Source organism: Triticum urartu, chromosome 5 (assembly GCF_003073215.2).
Source record: "Triticum urartu cultivar G1812 chromosome 5, Tu2.1, whole genome shotgun sequence".
Classification (NCBI taxonomy): domain Eukaryota; kingdom Viridiplantae; phylum Streptophyta; class Magnoliopsida; order Poales; family Poaceae; genus Triticum; species Triticum urartu.
Window position 1 is genome coordinate 356271733 of NC_053026.1, and position 18085 is coordinate 356289817.

The 18085-nt window shown below is 42.6% G+C and overlaps 1 protein-coding gene across 1 annotated transcript; it reads left to right on the forward strand.

Moving 5' to 3' along the window:
* The first annotated feature begins 11160 nt into the window (after positions 1–11160).
* Positions 11161–17621, forward strand: LOC125508989 (protein PHR1-LIKE 2-like). Its single transcript, XM_048673812.1, has 7 exons — positions 11161–11465; positions 11540–11938; positions 14380–14456; positions 14542–14596; positions 16563–16632; positions 16770–16839; positions 17072–17621. Exons 2-7 carry the CDS (start codon positions 11761–11763, stop codon positions 17387–17389), a joined length of 768 nt encoding a protein of 255 aa, XP_048529769.1. The 5' UTR covers positions 11161–11465; positions 11540–11760; the 3' UTR covers positions 17390–17621.
* The last annotated feature ends 464 nt before the right edge of the window (positions 17622–18085 follow it).

An 18085-nucleotide genomic window follows, 5' to 3' on the forward strand; every position in this document is an offset into this window, starting at 1 on the left:
TTAATTAAATGATATAGCCACCCTTTTTGCTCATGATGAGAAAATTTGCTACTACTATATCCTTAAATTATTTCTGTTCTCATTAAAGGGTGATGCTAAGATATGGTAAAATACTCTTGCTCCTGGCTGTGTGCGTAGTCCCCAGGATATGATTTACTACTTTTCTGAAAAATATTTTCCTGCTCATAAGAAACAAGCTGTCTTACAGGAAATATTTAACTTTGCACAAATTGAAGAAGAGAGTCTCCCACAAGCTTGGGGAGGCTTCTCCAATTACTTAATGCTTTGCCAGATCATACTCTTAAGAAAAAGGAAATACTTGATATCTTCTATAATGGACTAACCGATGCTTCTAGGGACTTCCTAGATAGTTGTGCTGCTTGTGTTTTCAGGGAACGGACTATTGAACAAGCTGAGGAATTATTGAACAACATATTGAAAAATTATGATGATTGTACTCTTGGTGAACCACCGCCTAAACCCACTCCGAAGAAGAGGGGTATCTTATTTCTCAGTCCCGAAGATATTCAAGAGGCAAGAAATGTATAAAGGAAAAAGGTATTAATGCTGAAGATGTTAAGAATTTACCACATATATATTGAAGAAATAAATGGACTTGACATTGAAGAAATACATGGTAGAGGTAAATTATTTATTAAAGTTTGATGAAGGTGACATCCCTTATAATAAACATCCTAGTAAATGCCTTTATGAGTTCGACAATTACATTAGGAAACAAGATCTCTTCAATGCAAATGTTATGAAACAATTGAAATATAACTCTGATATGATTGCTCGCTTGAGTGACTTGTTATTTAGAATCACTAATGATGTAAGAGGTGTAAGAAAACATGCCTCTATGATCCAAACTTAGTTAGAACAAGTTGCTCAATCTCAAAGAGAATTGCTTAGTGAAATGAACAACAATATGAATGATTTTACTGTTAGAGTAGCAACCAGAGGAGACAAAATGACTCAGGAACCACTTTATCCTGAGGGACACCCTAAAAGAATTGAACAAGACTCTCAAAGAATTAACATGGATGCACGTAGTCCTTCTAAAAAGAAAAAGAAAAATGATAGGTCTTTGCATACCTCTAGTGAACCTGAGAAAGAGAAACCTTTTGAAGATAACAATGATGTATCTATCTCAGATGCTGAAACTCAATCTGGTAATGAACATTCACTTAGTGATAATGAAAATTATAAGAATGATGTTCATGAAGACACTCAACCAGACAAAGATAAAGAACCAGATAATGATGTTGAAATAGAACCTGCTGTTGATCTTGATAACCCACAACCTAAAAATAAACGATATCATAAAAGAGACTTTGTGCCTAGAAAACACGACAAAGAAAGAGATCCATGGGTTCAGATAACCATGCCCTTTCCACCTAAACCCTCCAATAAAAAGGATGATGAAGAACTTGAACGCTTTGCTGAAATGCTTAGGCTAGTCTTCTTGCGCACCCGCTTGACTGATATTTTAAAGATGGCCCCTTATACAAAATACATGAAAGAAATTGTCACTAATAAAAGAAAGATACCTGAAGCTGAAATCTCCACCATGCTTGCTAATTACTCTTTTAAGGATGGAGTACCTAAAAAACTTGGAGATCCAGGAATACCAACCATACCTTGCTCCATCAAAAGAAATTATGTCAAAACTGCTTTATGTGATCTAGGAGCTGGTGTTAGTATTATGCCTTTCTCTTTATATAAAAGACTTGATTTGAATAAACTCACACCTACTGAAATATCTTTGCAAATGGCTGACAAGTCAACTGCCATACCTATCGGTATTTGTGAGGATGTGCCCATTGTTGTTGCAAATGTTACTATCATAACATACTTTGTTATACTTGAGATGCCCGAGGATGACAACATGTCGATGATCCTTGGTAGACCCTTTTTGAATACTGCAGGGGCTGTTATTGATTGCAATAAAAGCAATGTCACTTTTCATATCAACGGTAATGAGCATACAGTGCATTTTTCAAAGAAACAATCCCAAGTCAATGGTATTAATGTTATTGAAAAGTCTCCGACAATTACTATTGGAAGTTTTCAACTACCTCTACCTACTGCCAAAAAGAAATATTAAATACTTATTGTTGGGAACATGCATATCCCCATTGAGGTAACTTAGTTTTTTACAAAAGTTCTTTGCATGCTAATCGAAAGTGGTTGTTAATAAGACTTGATCAACCTTATTAATGGATCATTTTCGAGAGGTATGAAGTTGATGAATTTAGTGATCACAACTTTCTGCCCTTACCTTTTGTTTTCTGTTTTTCTTAGTTAAATAAAATAAAATGCCATGTTTTGTCTGTTTTCGGAATTCTCCATGCAATAAAAAAGAGGTCAAAAATAAAAGTGCTCAGAATGCCCTGAAAATTTGATACGATTTTTTCTGAATATTTCTGAATTTTAGTGCAACTAACATCAGACGGGGGTGCCGCTGGTGACCACAAGACACCAGGGCACACCAGCAACCCCAGGCGCGCCCTAGTGGGTTGTGGTCCCCATGTGGGTCCCCTCACTTATCCCTTTAGCCCATGTCATCTCCTACCTCCAGAAAAAATCACCATAGCTCTCTCTCTCTCTCTTGTGTTCTTGCTCTCAAACCCACGGATTTCGATCTCTTTGCTTGAAGCTCCGTTTCTGAAAATGTTTTTGGGGATTGCTACTTGGTATGTGACTCCACCACTGCTCCAATTAGTTTTTGCTTTAGTGATTTATATTTTGAATAATTAACTACTCTTGGTGCCGCTGTAGATGTGCTTGCATGTTGAATTCTTGAGTTCTAAGTAGTTTGAATGCTTGCTATGGCCTCTAGGCATCCATATGAGTAGTTGCTATCAATCTTGCAAAGTTTTGTTGACAAAAGTTTTGTGGACTAAAAAATTTAGAATTTTATTTATAGGAATAAGATGAGTATTTTCAGAAAGTTTTCCTCCAAGAAGAATGCTAAGGGAGTCATCGAACAATGACCTCAACACTCCGAGAATGGTGGAGGTGCGGCCGTGTGAATGGCCGCATAATGCCTTCATGGAGGAGGTCGGGTTCCATCAAGAGTTTTCCCAATTCGTGGCGAATGCTGGGCTGGCCGACTTCCTCGTAGATGAGTGTGACCAGCATCACCTCCTCACGAACTCCTTTGTGCAAAATTTTCATTTTCTGAGTAGGAACAATCACCCTGAGGTGCAGTTTAGTTTATAAGTTGAAACCCGCCAGATACCGCTCACTGACTTTTGTGATATATGTTTGATTCCTTCTGATGGGGAATTAAGGGAGCCTAAACTGGCAGAGTTTGAGAACTTTCTCCTCACTTTGATAGTGGGGGATGAGAGAGGCGTGTCGAGCGCCACTCCCACTAGTTTGTAGTTTCCTCCCGTGCATTACTTTGCTTTATTCATCACGAAGTGCTTAACTGCTAGGGAGAAGCTCGGTGCACTCAGTGCCCCTCGACCTCGCCATTTTACGATGTGCACTACACATTGATCACACCTTTAGCCTAGGGGCTATTATTGCACATTGTCTGCACCTTAACAAAACTAAGGGGAAAATTCATGGTGGTATTTATGCCACCTGCTTAGCGAGTCATTTTAATGTTCAGATACGCCAACATGATTATCCTTTGTCCTGAGTTTCTCTAGATCACCAAGCGATGGAGTACCACCAGTTTATTGATGTTGCTGATTCATTTCATAACATTCGTTACAACTTAGTTTTCAGTGTAGATACCCGTGATGTTATCCCATTGCTTGCACCTACTTTGTTTGATTCTATTGCCAGGGCGGATACAAGGTCTTGCCCGAGGATATTATTGCCTGCCGGAACAACCAGGCGGCGGCAGAGGAGGAGCCTCAGGATTGGGACGCCCAGGTGCCGCCACCAGATAACTACTACATGGATCCGGACGGCTACTACAGATGGTGATTACCAAGCTAGGCCAAAATCCTAAGCTTGGGGGAGTATGTATTTCCAGTGACATTATATTCATGTTCACACATTTCATTCCAGTTGTCGGTGTTCACACTTTTTCATTGTATTATCCATCCTAGATTTATTTTTCTCGCTTTCTTCTTGTGTGTTTGAAAAACTTTGAGAAAACCCAAAAATATTTCTCGCTTCTTTTCGGTTTTTCTTTCTAGTTTAATTAGTTCTAATGTTAAAAAAGAAAACACAAAAATATCTCCTTGTTCTTCTTTTGCTTACCGGGAGCTTTCCCATGTAAATAGTTTTTCTTGGATTTTTTCCCTTCTTTAATTTGCTTTCTTCAAGAAAGACTAAAAACTCCAAAAAAAATTAGTGTGTTTCTTTGAAATTCATTTCTTTTTATTGAGTCGTACCAAGGAGAAGACCACGATGAAAATGTTGAGTGGCTCTCGTATGTATTATTGTTGATCTAACAAAGGGCCCAAATTACCTTGTCTTCTCCTTTTGAATAAAATCTTTGCAGATTCCATCTTAGCTAACAACGCTCTTGCACTATTATTATTTTCATATCATTCGGTCGTGCAAGTGAAAGGCAATAACAATGATATTTGATTAATTGACTGTGGTAGAGAGAAGCGGGTATGAACTCAACTTGTTTTGTTTTTGTAAATATGTTTAAGCTAGTATCGATGATTCAGCATATTATGATCAAATTGCAATGTCAATTAGAGATTATATTTTCTCATGCCATGCTTAAGTAGCTAGAAGTGGATAATGATTTATCTTAGGTGTCAACATGCATTAAAATGATTGTGATGTAGTATGATGATATGGTATCCTCCTCTGAATGTTTCAAGTGGCTTGACTTGGCACATGTTCATGCATGTAGTTGAATCAAACCTAACATAGCCTCTATGATATTTATGTTCATGGTGTTCATATCCTACTAATGCTAGTATTCAATGTTGATTATGCATAATGCATGTTCATGACCGTTTTCGCTCTCTAGCTGGCCGCTTCTCAACCTATTTGCTAGCCTACGCCTGTACTAAGCGGTAATACTGCTTGTGCATCAAAATCCTTAAACCCAAGTTATTCCAGATGAGTCCACCATATCTACATATATGCGGTATTACCCTGCCATCTCAAATAAATTGGCATGTGCCACCTCTAAAATTTCAAATGAACACTATTTTGTGTGCTTGGACCACTCATAGAGCGACAGGGGATGGTCAGTATCTTCCATGCTAAGCGGTTTATTCTCATGATGAGTGTTTATTCATTCGTCCTTGCACGAGAGGGGCGGTAATAGGGATGCCCAGTCCCGAAATAAAAAAATGCAAATAATTAAACAAAACTCCCCCAGGATTGTTGTTGGTATGGACGGTACCCGTGGATTCGGCTAGCTATGGAGTGTGTTTGTTGGTGGAGGGGGAGTAAACCTTTACTTTTACAGCTTGAGAATCATCGCTAATGTGTTTAGCTTGGAAGATATTAATGACTCTTGGTCGTAACATTGACAGGAAGGGTGTACCTCCCAAAATTATATTTACCTCTGATTCAAGCTTTGAGCTCTCGCACCTCTACAAATCCCTTCTTCCCTCTACGAAGGGACTATCTATTTAATTTTATGTTGACTCATCACCTTCTCAAACAAGCGCCAGACCTGAGAACAACATTGTCATCCTCATGCATTGTGTATAGTTAATGTTGAATGCATCATGACTGGATCTTTTCTACCATGAATTACAATGTTTAGTCGTTGCTTGGACTTTGGAGGTGCTCTGCATTTATGTTTTGCGGTCTCAGAAAGGGCTAGCGAGATACCACTGTTGTCATATCATATCATGGTTGTTTTAACAAAGTGTTGGTATTTGATATATCTTATTATTGCTCTCTAGTTGATTATACTATTGATACGAGTTAATATAATTTCTAAGAGTTATTGTTGACATGGTTAGTCATGATCTTTGATGAAAACCTGGGTGTTACTTAAGCTTATTTATGTAAACAAGAACAAAAGAGTTCGTAAAAGTTGTTCTTTCTCACTTTCAGTCTGTCAACTGAATTGCTTGAGGACAAGCAAAGGTTTAAGCTTGGGGGAGTTGATACGTCCCCGTCATATATACTTTCCCTAATGCTTTTGCTCTTGTTTTGGACTCTAATTTGCATGATTTGAATGAAACTAATCCGGACTGACGTGGTTTTCAGCAGAACTGTCATGGTGTTGTTTTTGTGTAGAAATAAAAGTTCTAGGATTTGGACAAAACTTTTTAGAGAATTATTCCAGAATAAATAAATAAAATATTTGAACCAAGAGCCACCGGAGGGGGGCCCTGGCTCACCACAAGACACCAGGGCGCGCCACCCCCTCTAGACGCGCCCTGGTGGGTTATGGGGCCCTCGTGGCTCTGCAGACCCTAATTCCAACTCCATAAATACCTATTTTTAGAGAAAAAATAAGAGAGGAAGTTTCATCGCGTTTCACGATACGGAGCCGCCGCCACCTCCTGTTCTTCATCGGGAGGCCATATCTGGAGCCCGTTCAGGGCTCCGAAGAGGGGAATCTTCGGTCTTCGTCATCACCAAGCCTCCTTCATCACCAATTCCATGATGCTCCCACCGGGAGTGAATAATTCGTAGGCTCGCTGGTCGGTGAGGATTTGGATGAGATTCATCATGTAATCTAGTTAGTTTTGTTAGGGCTTGATCCCTAGTATCCACTATGTTCTGAGATTGATGTTGTTATGACTTTGCTATGCTTAATGCTTGTCACTAGGGCCCGAGTGCCATGATTTTAGATTTGAACCATTTATGTTTTCACCATTATATCTATGTTATATATCCGATCTTGCAAATCATATTCACCTATTATGTGTTATGATCCGTAAACCCGAGTGTGACAGTAATTGGGATACTTTCTGCTGATAACAGAAGTTTGAGGAGTTCATGTATTCACCATGTGTTAATGCTTTGTTCCGGTTCTCTATTAAAAGGAGGCCTTATTATCCCTTAGTTTCCTTATGGACCCCGCTGCCACAGGAGGGGTAGGACAAAAGATGGCATGCAAGTTCTTTTCCATAAGCACGTATGACTATTTACGGAACACACGTTTACATTATATTTATGAACTGGAGCTAGTTTTGTATCGCCCTAGGTTATGACTGTTATATGATGAATATTATCCAACGAATTCACTGATCCAATGTCTACGAGTTCTCCACATATTGTTCTTGCTAAGTTACTATTGCTGTTGTCATTGTTACACTTGCTACAAAACCGTTGCTATCACTGTTACTGTCACCGTTACTGTTACCACTGCTATCAAAACTATCATATTACTGTGCTACGGATCACTGTGCTGCAAATATTTAATCTCCAGGTGTGGTTGAGTTGACAACTCAATTGCTAATACTTGCAAATATTCTTTGACTCCCCTTGTGTTGAATCTATAAATTTGGGTTGAATACTCTATCCTCAAAAACTGTTGCGATCCTCTATACTTGTGGGTTATCAGTGATCATTAGTGAACTGCCAACATACCAAAATTGCATGAGTTTTATCAAACTTCATAGTTAAATGAGCCTCGCAATAGCACTAAGTCTTCACTCTAAGCCTACGGTTCCGACCTTCCATTGTTAAAAACTTGCTCTGCCTTTTTCCAGCCCTGGAACAAACATACCTCCTCAAGTGGATACTTCCTGTAGCACCTTTTCCTCATTTGAGCAAGTCCCTCCTAATGTTGAACCCACATTCCTTCCCGTACTTGTTTTAGAACACATACGCCTCCCCTTCTGAGCCGAACGTCTTTTCCATTACCATCCAATGCCTATCCAGGGACTCTTGTTGATATTCATCATACCCAATGTCCAGTTCAAATTCAACATCATCGTCAAGGTCATCGTGCCCACTAGGACCACCCCCTGTAAAATTAGACAAAGAACCATGTAAGCCACTTAGTTGTTATATCGTTCCTTGCACTATACCTTTTTTATTGTACTTGGCTCGCGCTTTCAACATAAGATTCATCGATGTCGTTCTGCTCATTGTCATCATCGACATCGTTCTGCTCATTTCATCATCCACATCTACTTTGTACAAATAAAGTAAGACATGTAAGTGCTAATGTTGTTGTTATATCATTCCTTGTCTTGCATACTTTTCAACATATCTAGCTCACGCTTTCAGCATAAGATTCATCTACATTGTTGTGCTCATGGTCATCATCAACATGTATCTGTACTGATCTAAAGTAAGACATGTAAGTGCCAATGTTGTTGTTTGTCATAATTTTTTGTCAACGTTCGCGTCACTTATAGTAAAATGTCGCCCTCGGGACGTGGGTTGACATTCGATGAGGAGGATTCATTCTCGCTACCAGAATCATCACCTGCATATCCGATTTGATGCTCCATCGATGCACCTTCAAATGAAGTGTTCCATCAATCCGAACACTACACAACATCATCATAGATATAATCAGTTCAATTGCGAGACCACGATGTGTGATGTAAAAAAACATATGCGAAAGTAAAGTACATGTCATAATTGTGGTCCACATAAATTTATTTGGAATCATTAAGATGTGCATAAAGCCATTGTCAAATTGTCCAGGCAAGGCCGAATTTTCACTCCATTTCAATATGTATTGAATTACAATTGCGACAAGAAAAGTGCAAATACGCAAACCTTTTGTCGATTCAATGCAGGTCGGGTGTCGCGTTGTCCTCGGCTTGGTTGGCGGCATGGGAGAGGGTAGGGGCGTTAACGACAATGTTCTGGCGCCTTCCACCAGGGGCGGCAACGCGTGTGTGGGGGTGGTGCGAGGAAGAGGGGGAATTTCGACGACGACGTGCTGGCGCTGGGGAGGGTGGCGACTACAATGCCGTGTGCCATGAGGAAGCACGTGGAAGGTGACGTGCGATGACGCCTATGAGCCTAACGATGATGATTGGAAATGGCCGCCCGCCGGAGTCACGACGGCGGCAACTAATCGTTAGGGCTTCAGATTGGGTGGGGTGAGGGGTGAAGGCGACATGTTTCTTTCTTTTTTCGTTGGATCGTACCAGCGGTTAGAGCAGTCGAAAGTACGGCGCACGTGAACCAGCGGGTCAACCCCAATACATACTAAAGTGGGTACGATTTGATAACGGTTTATAATATCTTTTATATGCTTAGTGGGGGTTGTACCGTGCTGTTTGTTTAGATTTTAGGGCAATGCAAACGCACGACCCCAAACGGACGTCCGTTTTGTACGTTTGGGGCAGAAAAACAGACACGCCGTCCGCTTGCGGTCGTGCCGTCGTCGGTGCGTCCAACCGGCCCACTGCATCCCAAACTGTCCCTTTTTTGGACTTCAAATTTTACCCAAAAGACCCAAATAAACATTGCAAATAATATAAAAAATTAATATAAACATTAAAACGTCCATAGTACCCGAGTTCACCACATCAATATATACAAAAACTTAAAAACATTAAAAAAAACTAGATAAAGGCCCGTCGCTGCCGCGGCCACCGTCGTCTTCAATAGCCACCGTTCTCCTCATCATCATCGTCCCCGGTGAGTTCGACGTATGGCGGTGGCTGCCAGAGATGGGCTGGCAGCCCCTGCCAGGCCGGAGGCACCTGCTGTGGTGGTTGTGGTGGCGCCTGCACGACCTCCTCCCGTGGCGGGGACGGTGACCACCGAGGCTCAGGCTTTGACGACACGATCTCCGTTCACGACCAGGACTGCCCGACCAAGGCCATGTTCCATCCCGTCAGCTCCTCTTCCCTCCGCGCCTCCGCACGGACGTCCTTCATGGCCTCCTCCTTGACGTAGGCGTCCAACTACGGGAAGGCGAAGTCGCCGGCCACTAACAAGGCCATTATCTCCTCCAGGCCCTGCATTTGCGCTCACTGTGGGTGTGGAGGGAGTCCTCCATCACCAGCCTCATCAGCGCCTCCTCCTCGTCGGTGGTCATTGGAGCGGGCAGTGGTGGGGACGACGATGGCGAAGGGGTTGGCGTCAGGCTGCGAACCAGCCTACGCCCGCGTGCGTGTGGCGGGCTCAGAGCACGGTCGACAAAATAAGATTGCCGGCATAGATCGTGCTCGTCGTGCAGCTAAGTACCCTACAACGGGGAATCGACGACACCGAGATTGGTGGAATGGGCACCCGATCCACGGAAAGGTGCACGTCGTCCCACGGGAGCAGCGTGCTCGTCTCCCAATACCGCTTGCAGATGTCTGCCTTGACGCGATGTGGAATGCTGCAGGAGACGGTGGTGGAGGGGTGGAGCTGTGACGGCGGCCGGATGACGACCCGACCTCGTGGTCGTTCCTTGTCTTGTGGCTAGGGAACCAGCGGCCAGCCATTGCCGTCGACGAGGGAAGGTGGAAGAGCTTGGGGGGCTAGGGTTTGCGTGTCGGGGCTCGAGGAGGCACACCTAGATGGAGGTGGGAGCATGTGGATTGGCCGGTCCACGGCTTTCACATTAAAAAGGACGACGACCGGGTGGTTGGATGGCTGCCAGGTGGGGTCGCCCACACATGCGCCGTGAACGATGAGAAGTAGGTGGGCGGCTGCCACACGGGCCCGAGGTGGGCACGGAGCGGGCGCGTGGGCATCCCTTCAACGCTCGTGTGAATGCTAATCGGGTGTAAGTTTACGTTAGAAATGAGGTGGGCCGGACGTCAAACAGACAAAAAATGCGGACGCGGTCGCGCGTTGTGCCGTGCCACAGACATGGATTGAGATCCTCTGCAGTACTGTACCGTGTTGTAGTGCGGATGACACATGGGACCGGGTCCACACGACAGTGACCGTACGCTGCGTTACAGCAGAGGATCCTAACCCCACAGACATGGACCGGCGTTGGAGTTGCCCTTACGCTCCTTTCTCTTGCCTTGAAGATACCCCAAATTTAGTCAACCAAGTAAGCACACTCAAGATGCCCTTTCATGTTTTTCTCTTCCCAAACGCGTTAATCAACAACTTCTTATAATATATCAACTGGCCACCGGCTGTTCCACAAGCAGCTAGAAATGAAATTAACTTTTCAGGATTGGATTTCCAGGCGCGGAAGCGGAAGCGCGCATGACGTCCGGGCGCAGACGCGAGCATGTGCAGGGCAGTATTTTTATTTGCACGCATCACAGAAGTGGGGGAAAATAAACAAATGGAGCAGATGCAGCCAGTGGTCTGTTCCGGCGTTGGGTCCTCGCATGAGCCGAGCTAGCTAGCGTCCATCCACTAGCTTTTACTTTAAGGAAACGGGAAAACCAGAGTAAACTAAACCCAGTTGCCAATTTGCTCTTCACCAAACACGCACAGCGACAGATCGAGAAGCCAGAGGGAGCTGCTGAAAATTCAATGCGCCAATCATTGCGGCGCAGCGGCACCAGCAGCAACCAGGGGCTCATCATCCGTTCTTCTCCTGGCAGTAAATGAGCAGTGCAAGTTCTTCATTTCTCTTTGCAACTTCGGCTGAATTGGTGGGGAAAAGACGATATTGGCGAGATAATTTAACACCGGAAGTAAGTTGGATGTGTCAATCTAAGAACAGTAGAAAATGACGTTGATCTGCGCTAATCACCATTGTTATGTGCAGGAGGGCTTCACAAATCACCGGGCGAGCTAGAGAGAGAGAGGGGGGCCGAGGGGAACAAACCACGACTGGAAAAAGGCCGCAGAAGAGAAGGGGGAAACAGGAGAGAGAAAGGCGAGGAACTTTTCGTTGGATCCTTCGCTTTTGGGGACGAAGGAGGAGAAGGTCTCTGTCCCTCTCCACCTCCACCTCCCTTCTTGGCTGGGGAGCAGCAGGAGGAGGAGATGTTCCCCCCTGGCCTGATCCACCACCGCGCGGACGGCCCGGGGCCCAGCGAGGTGCCGCGCTCCGGCGGCGCGCCCAGCCTCGTGCTCACGGCGGACCCCAAGCCCAGGCTCCGGTGGACGGCCGACCTCCACGAGCGCTTCGTCGACGCCGTCGCCCAGCTCGGCGGGCCCGAGAGTGAGACGCTCCCCCCTCCCCCTCTCCCCCGTTTCTCTCCGCTCTCCGGTTCGTCAGGGATGGCCATTGGAGGGCAATGCGTGCTTGCTGGGTGGGAGTTCTCTTTCTTGGTTGGTGCGACCGTGCGCTTTCACTCGAGCGCGGCATGTGAGGCCACTTGCTGGATTGGGGCCAAGGATTTGAGCCATTGGGGGTGTCTGCGCTCAAAGTTTTAGGGAAGTCTGGATCAACGTTTGGATCTTTGTTACCTGGAACAACAGCACTTCGCTGAAATGCGCGCTGTTGGACGAGGAGCGGTGCATTTGCGCTTAGGATTCAGCGCGCCCTTGGATTTGGCATCGGTCTACTCATGGCAGATTTTGCTTGCTTTTGAGCTGGGAAGAGATGTTTCTTGCCTTGCGAGGGCTATATGGTTGGTCTTAGTTTGAGGCTTTTGGTTCAGATGAAAAGGTCATTTTGGCTGATATTGGATTCCAGCACGCTGCAGGGACTAATAATTTCATTATGCTCTCTAGAGAGAAATGTCGATGATCCATTGAATAAGGAAAGAAGTTTCTGCGCACTCAGGGGCTTGTTTATTGGGGATGCAAGGTTTGCTTTTCTTTAATGACGTCTGGGGTTATGGTCGTTATTTTAGTTTATTTGTGCTCGGATAAGGTCATATTTGTTGCTTGCATCATATCAGAATTTGAACAAATAGGCAGCTGTGGACAAGTTTCAAAATATCGGGTTCATATCGGTTCGACCTTGGCAATATCGGATGTCAGGCGATATATCGGATGATGTGTTAGACGTATCGAAACAAAAATGTTCACATCGATTCAGTTATTTGTGTTTAGATCATGCCACTCCCACATATAATAAACACACTTGAGCATATCAAGTGTATAAATAAAGGTTTTTTGGCAGTTTGCATAAGAAATGGCCAAATAAGCACTCGCCAAATCTTTATTATGACGGTAAAACGTTATAGACGTGCCTTTACATAAATTGCACATTAATTTAATAATCTGATGAAGTAGTACATGTATAAATTTCCTGTTCAGTGATTTGTTCTTTGATAAAAATGACCTGTCACCTACATATCGGCGCATGCCGACTAAAATATCTGTCAAAATATCGTCCATATCGGCCAATATCTGTAGAATTATTATTTTCAAATGATAGTTGATTTGGTATTGGTATCACCAGTACTGAAATATCGGGCATCTTTCTTTCTATCTAATGCATATACATGCAGTGACTTGCATGTTCTCAAAATAAAAAGGAAATATTGGATGATATATCAGTCGTATCGGTTGATTTTTAGAAATATTTAGAAGCTTGGCAGAGTAACGATCATGTATGCTGGTTGCGGTGGTAAATTGTACTCCCTCCGTAAAAGAAATATAAGAGTGTTTAGATCACTAAAGTAGTGATCTAAACGCTCTTAAATTTCTTTACAGAGGGAGTAGTAATATGGTGGACATTCATGATACACCAAGTCTTGATGATAATGTTCATTGTTGTCAGTGTGCGCGTGCGTTTGTGAGGCATTGTAAGTTGTGTGGAAATAGCACAAAGGCGGTTTACGAAGTGGGTCTTTTTCTTCACTGTCTTAGCCTCTTGGCCTTACGTATTTTATTTGGTTTCAGTTGTTTTAAACCATTATAGTTAATTGCCTGGGTTTTGGGGGTGATTGCTAATGCTGCTTATCCTGTCAAAAGGTCAGCTTTTCCTTTGTACCCTTTTCCTCTCAATACTGACTTTTTATTCCTGTCAAAGGTCAGCTTTTCCTTTTTACACTTTTCCTCTCAACACTGACTTTTTATTAAGAATTATAATTTAGGTAAATGTTATGTATGATTTTTGCGACTATTTTTCTCAAGTTGGTTAGTTACCGCATGCCCATCAGTAAACATAGATTTCTCGACCATGTGTTGTATTTCTTGTTATTTGTAGGACTGGGATACAAGTGAATCTGTGATTTCAGGTGCCTGTTGCTTCTGACTGTTTGTTTGTGAAAGAAAATGCAAAAAGTACCTTTCCTTGACGGTTTTGTGAGATTTTGTTCATGTTTGGTGCATTCATTTCTGGCACCATATTGGTCAGGAAATCTTTATGTAAATTCAAAAGGCTACAAGTTAAAGTCCTGTTTAGCTGACAATAATAACGAGCATTTTATTCCGATGACAATAGTAATGATCATAACCGGAAAGCAAATATGTTCAATTATTTGTTGCATTCCATCATTTTGAATCTTGGTTCCTGGGGCACAACAATCTCTGTTTGCATGATATCCATATGCATGTGAATGCCAAATTATAATCTAACCATGTGAGAACCCTAAATTTCCATTTTGTATTAGAGTTGAATGCTATCGCTGTAACCTACTATCTCACTATGACCTTTTTTTAATAAACGTTTGAATATAGTAGTTAAATGCATGATTGCTCTTGCAGAAGCAACACCAAAAACTATCTTAAGGACAATGGGTGTAAAGGGACTCACGCTGTTCCACTTGAAGAGTCATCTTCAGGTACTTCTGCATACACACATGCTTCTTACTAGATCTCGAATACAACTGTTTTAATTTGTATTTGCTCTTTTATTCTTATGACCAGAAATACAGAATGGGGAAACAAACTGGCAAAGAGACGCCGGAGCAATCTAAAGATGGTAAGTAATACTATAAAGCAGTCTACTGATCTCCACTGATCTCAGTGTTCTGTCGATTATTCAGTTTGGACCAGATTCATTGTATGTTACAAAGAACCACTTAGTGCAAACTTCTTGAAAGGTTAGGATTGGTGGGAGTTTCCGGGTTTGGTGATGGCAGGCAGCCTAGACTAATATTTGTTTGGTTGCTTATGATGCACATCTCTTCGTTGGGAAAGATCTGTGGAAGGAAGATAGTGGGGACTGACGAGTGAGGGAGAATTTTTGTATAGATGGGTGTATTTATTTTTTCACTTGACACAGTATTGCATCAACTATAGCAAAATTTTAGTGTGTATTGTAGCAGAAAGTTTTGGATTGTTATCGTTGTGCATTTGAAAGAATTAGTGTCTTTTACATCGTAGGTAATACAGTTAAGCAACCATTATCTGCAGCTATGCACTTGCCATAATTACGTTAATATGAATTGGTTGTGAATGCGTTGACAGAGCGATGGTAAAAATGCCCAGTGGCCTTTCCCCCCAGGCAGAGTTCCTTTTAACAAAAAATATGAATTGGTTCATCACATCATGATTTTGTATCTACATGTAATTAAAGAGGAAAAAACTTGGAACTTGATCTTGCTTGGTTAACAATAGCAACTTTAGTGTTTGTTGACATTTCGCTTATTGCAACATAATATTGTGTTCACAAGTTCACGTGCAAATGCTTGAAAATTAAGGTAGGTGTTTTGGATATATCCTAGAATTGCACTTTCCCACTGCAGTTACGCTTTCTTTATCGAATCTTTGTAACTCCATTCCAGTATTGGTACTGCTTTGGTTTCTGTTGTACCAGCCATGACATGATACATGCATGTATGTGGATGCAGCTCTGAGCTGCCGGATGTTTTTGGAGAATGTGCAAAAAGCAGTTGCACATCTTTTCATTAAAAGGAGAAGCAAGTTAAGTTTACAAGAGTTTTTAGCCATAGGCCAACACAATGCATAAGGCAAACTGAAAACAAGGGTTCAGATAGAATATATACTACACATACTAGTTAGCTTCACATGCATCACATGTTCCCACATGTAAACTGAGACTGCCATGTATGTGCGCTTGGTTGAATTATGTATGCTACACCAGCCTTACGCTATACGGCACTGTCGGTAGATGCGATTCCATCGAAGTGCTCGCCACATATGGCTGTTCACGTCTATCGGGTGATAGTAAGAAGGGGGGACATGGAAGGGGCTATTGCTTTTATTTTAGGGACGGAAAGGGGTCAGGGCTGATTCACGGATGTTTCTAGAACGACTTGGAGAAGTCTGCTTGCTACTGTAGCTGTGAATCCAAGCATCCTAGGCCCTTGGATGAGTCCAATCAACGGTAGAAATTGAATTCTGATGTTTGGATTCAAACTTCCAAAATTGCTACACTATATAGCAGTATAGATAAATCAACAGTTAGATAAGATCTGGTCATTTAAATTTTAAAGTTTGCAAATGAGGAGAAGTCTTGTTTAATGCACTTCTATTGTCTTGTTTTTAGCTCATCGCTGTTTAATGATAAGATCTGGTCATTTAAGTTTTAATTTTTTAAAGGTTATAAATCAACAGTGCTGTCAGTTTCTCAGCTGTGTCCTTGCATCTTTAGGATGCATCTGCCTTGCGTACTAGCACTACTTATCCCACACACATTGATTAATGCAGTTCGTTGTATGATTTCTTCTTGTCAATCACCAGTAACTTCACAAAAATAACAAATGACTATCGTATGTCAAATTATAAACCATGAGTTTTGCAATGATTTTATGAAGAAATTCAGGACTAATATGCACATCTATAGTCCTGACCTGAAAAATCTCTTGAAAAATTCTGTTAGGTCTTGCCATTTCTGATAGAAAACCTCTGGAAAATTCCTTTTAGGTCATGTCATTTCTGATTTCAGTTCTGTTTCTGCCTTCCCCGGTTTCCCCAATTTGCAGGGTCCTATCTTCTTGATGCTCAAGGTGGAATGAGCCTGTCTCCCAGAGTTTCTACCCAAGATGCGAAAGAGTAAATTCCACGAGCTACTCCTTGTCCTTCATGCCTTTTTTTTGGAAGAATATGAGTACATTTACGATATCTACTTTGATAGTGCTATCTGAAAGAGCTACATACATGCTTACGAACTTTATAATCACTCGCTGCAGAAGTCAAGAAGTTAAAGAAGCCCTGAGAGCACAGATGGAAATGCAACGAAGCCTGCATGAACAAGTGGAGGTAAATTTGACTGCTTCTTCTGTCATATTCTTGGTTCTTGTCTCCTGTGTGCTCGCTAGTTTCTACTCCCTCTGTAAAGAAATATAAGAGCGTCTAGATCACTAAAGTTATATCTGTTTACAGAGGGAGTACGTACATATTTAAGGTTGGAGTACGTTTAGCATTGAAGTATGAATGAGATGTCCATCACGCGACACCTGACCGCCTTTTTCTTTCCACCATAAATGATCAGGTTCAGAAGCATGTGGACATCAGGATGGACGCGTACACGACGTACATCAACACCCTGCTGGAGAAGGCCTGCAAGATCGTCTCGGAGCAGTTCGCCTCAAGCGGCTTCAGCGTCTCCGACCAGAGCCTCCCGGAGCTGTCCTCAGGCGGCGTCATGTGCGGCACCGCCACCGACGCGCTGAGCTCCTCCGTGTTCCACCAGCTCTCCGTCAGCTCGATCAACATGCACAGCCCGGGGGGCAAACCTTCTCCCTCGGGCATGGAAGGCCAGCTGCTTCTCCAGAGGTCACCTGAGTTCAAACGCAAGTCATCCTGCTGAGATCCAAATTCTGGGTGGAAAAGTTAGCTTAATCGTCTGCTGTAGCCATGTCGAATCTCGGCCAATCTGTAAACTTACTCTTGTTTCTCTTGCTACTGCATACCAAGAAGCAAGTTTTTTATCGATTAATCGTCGACCAATGTTTATATATATAATGCCTAATGTGCTGCTAGTCAAGTGCCGTGATTGATATGTCACTGTTTTTATTATTTATATCATGGCATTATTATGATCCTACTAGTAAACACATATATCCATTTGCCACATTTCCAAGATCACATGTACAAATGTGTGCCTTGCCTGCGCATGGAAGCACTCGGGTGTTCCTGTCGCATCATTTGCTTCAGTTTTGATTAAAGAGCTTGGCTATTTTGCGCGCCCTGCGGGACCAGACTTGCGGGTTAATCTACTACTCCCTCTATTCCAAAATGTAAAGACTTTTTTTACACTATGATAGTGTAAAAGAACTTACATTTTGATTTTGGGACAGAGGGAGTAGCTGAATGTCCGTGCTTTGGCGTCGAGAAATCCTCGGCCAATGTTTAAGAATGACTTTTGAATAGACCTTTGTTCCACATAGGCAAGTAACAAATGCTAAGAGGTAGAACCAATCACACTCTCCGAAAACAGAAACTTCCTTCATTTCATAATGTAGTGTGCTCACACTTTTTGAAATTTAATAGTATAATTTTTGCT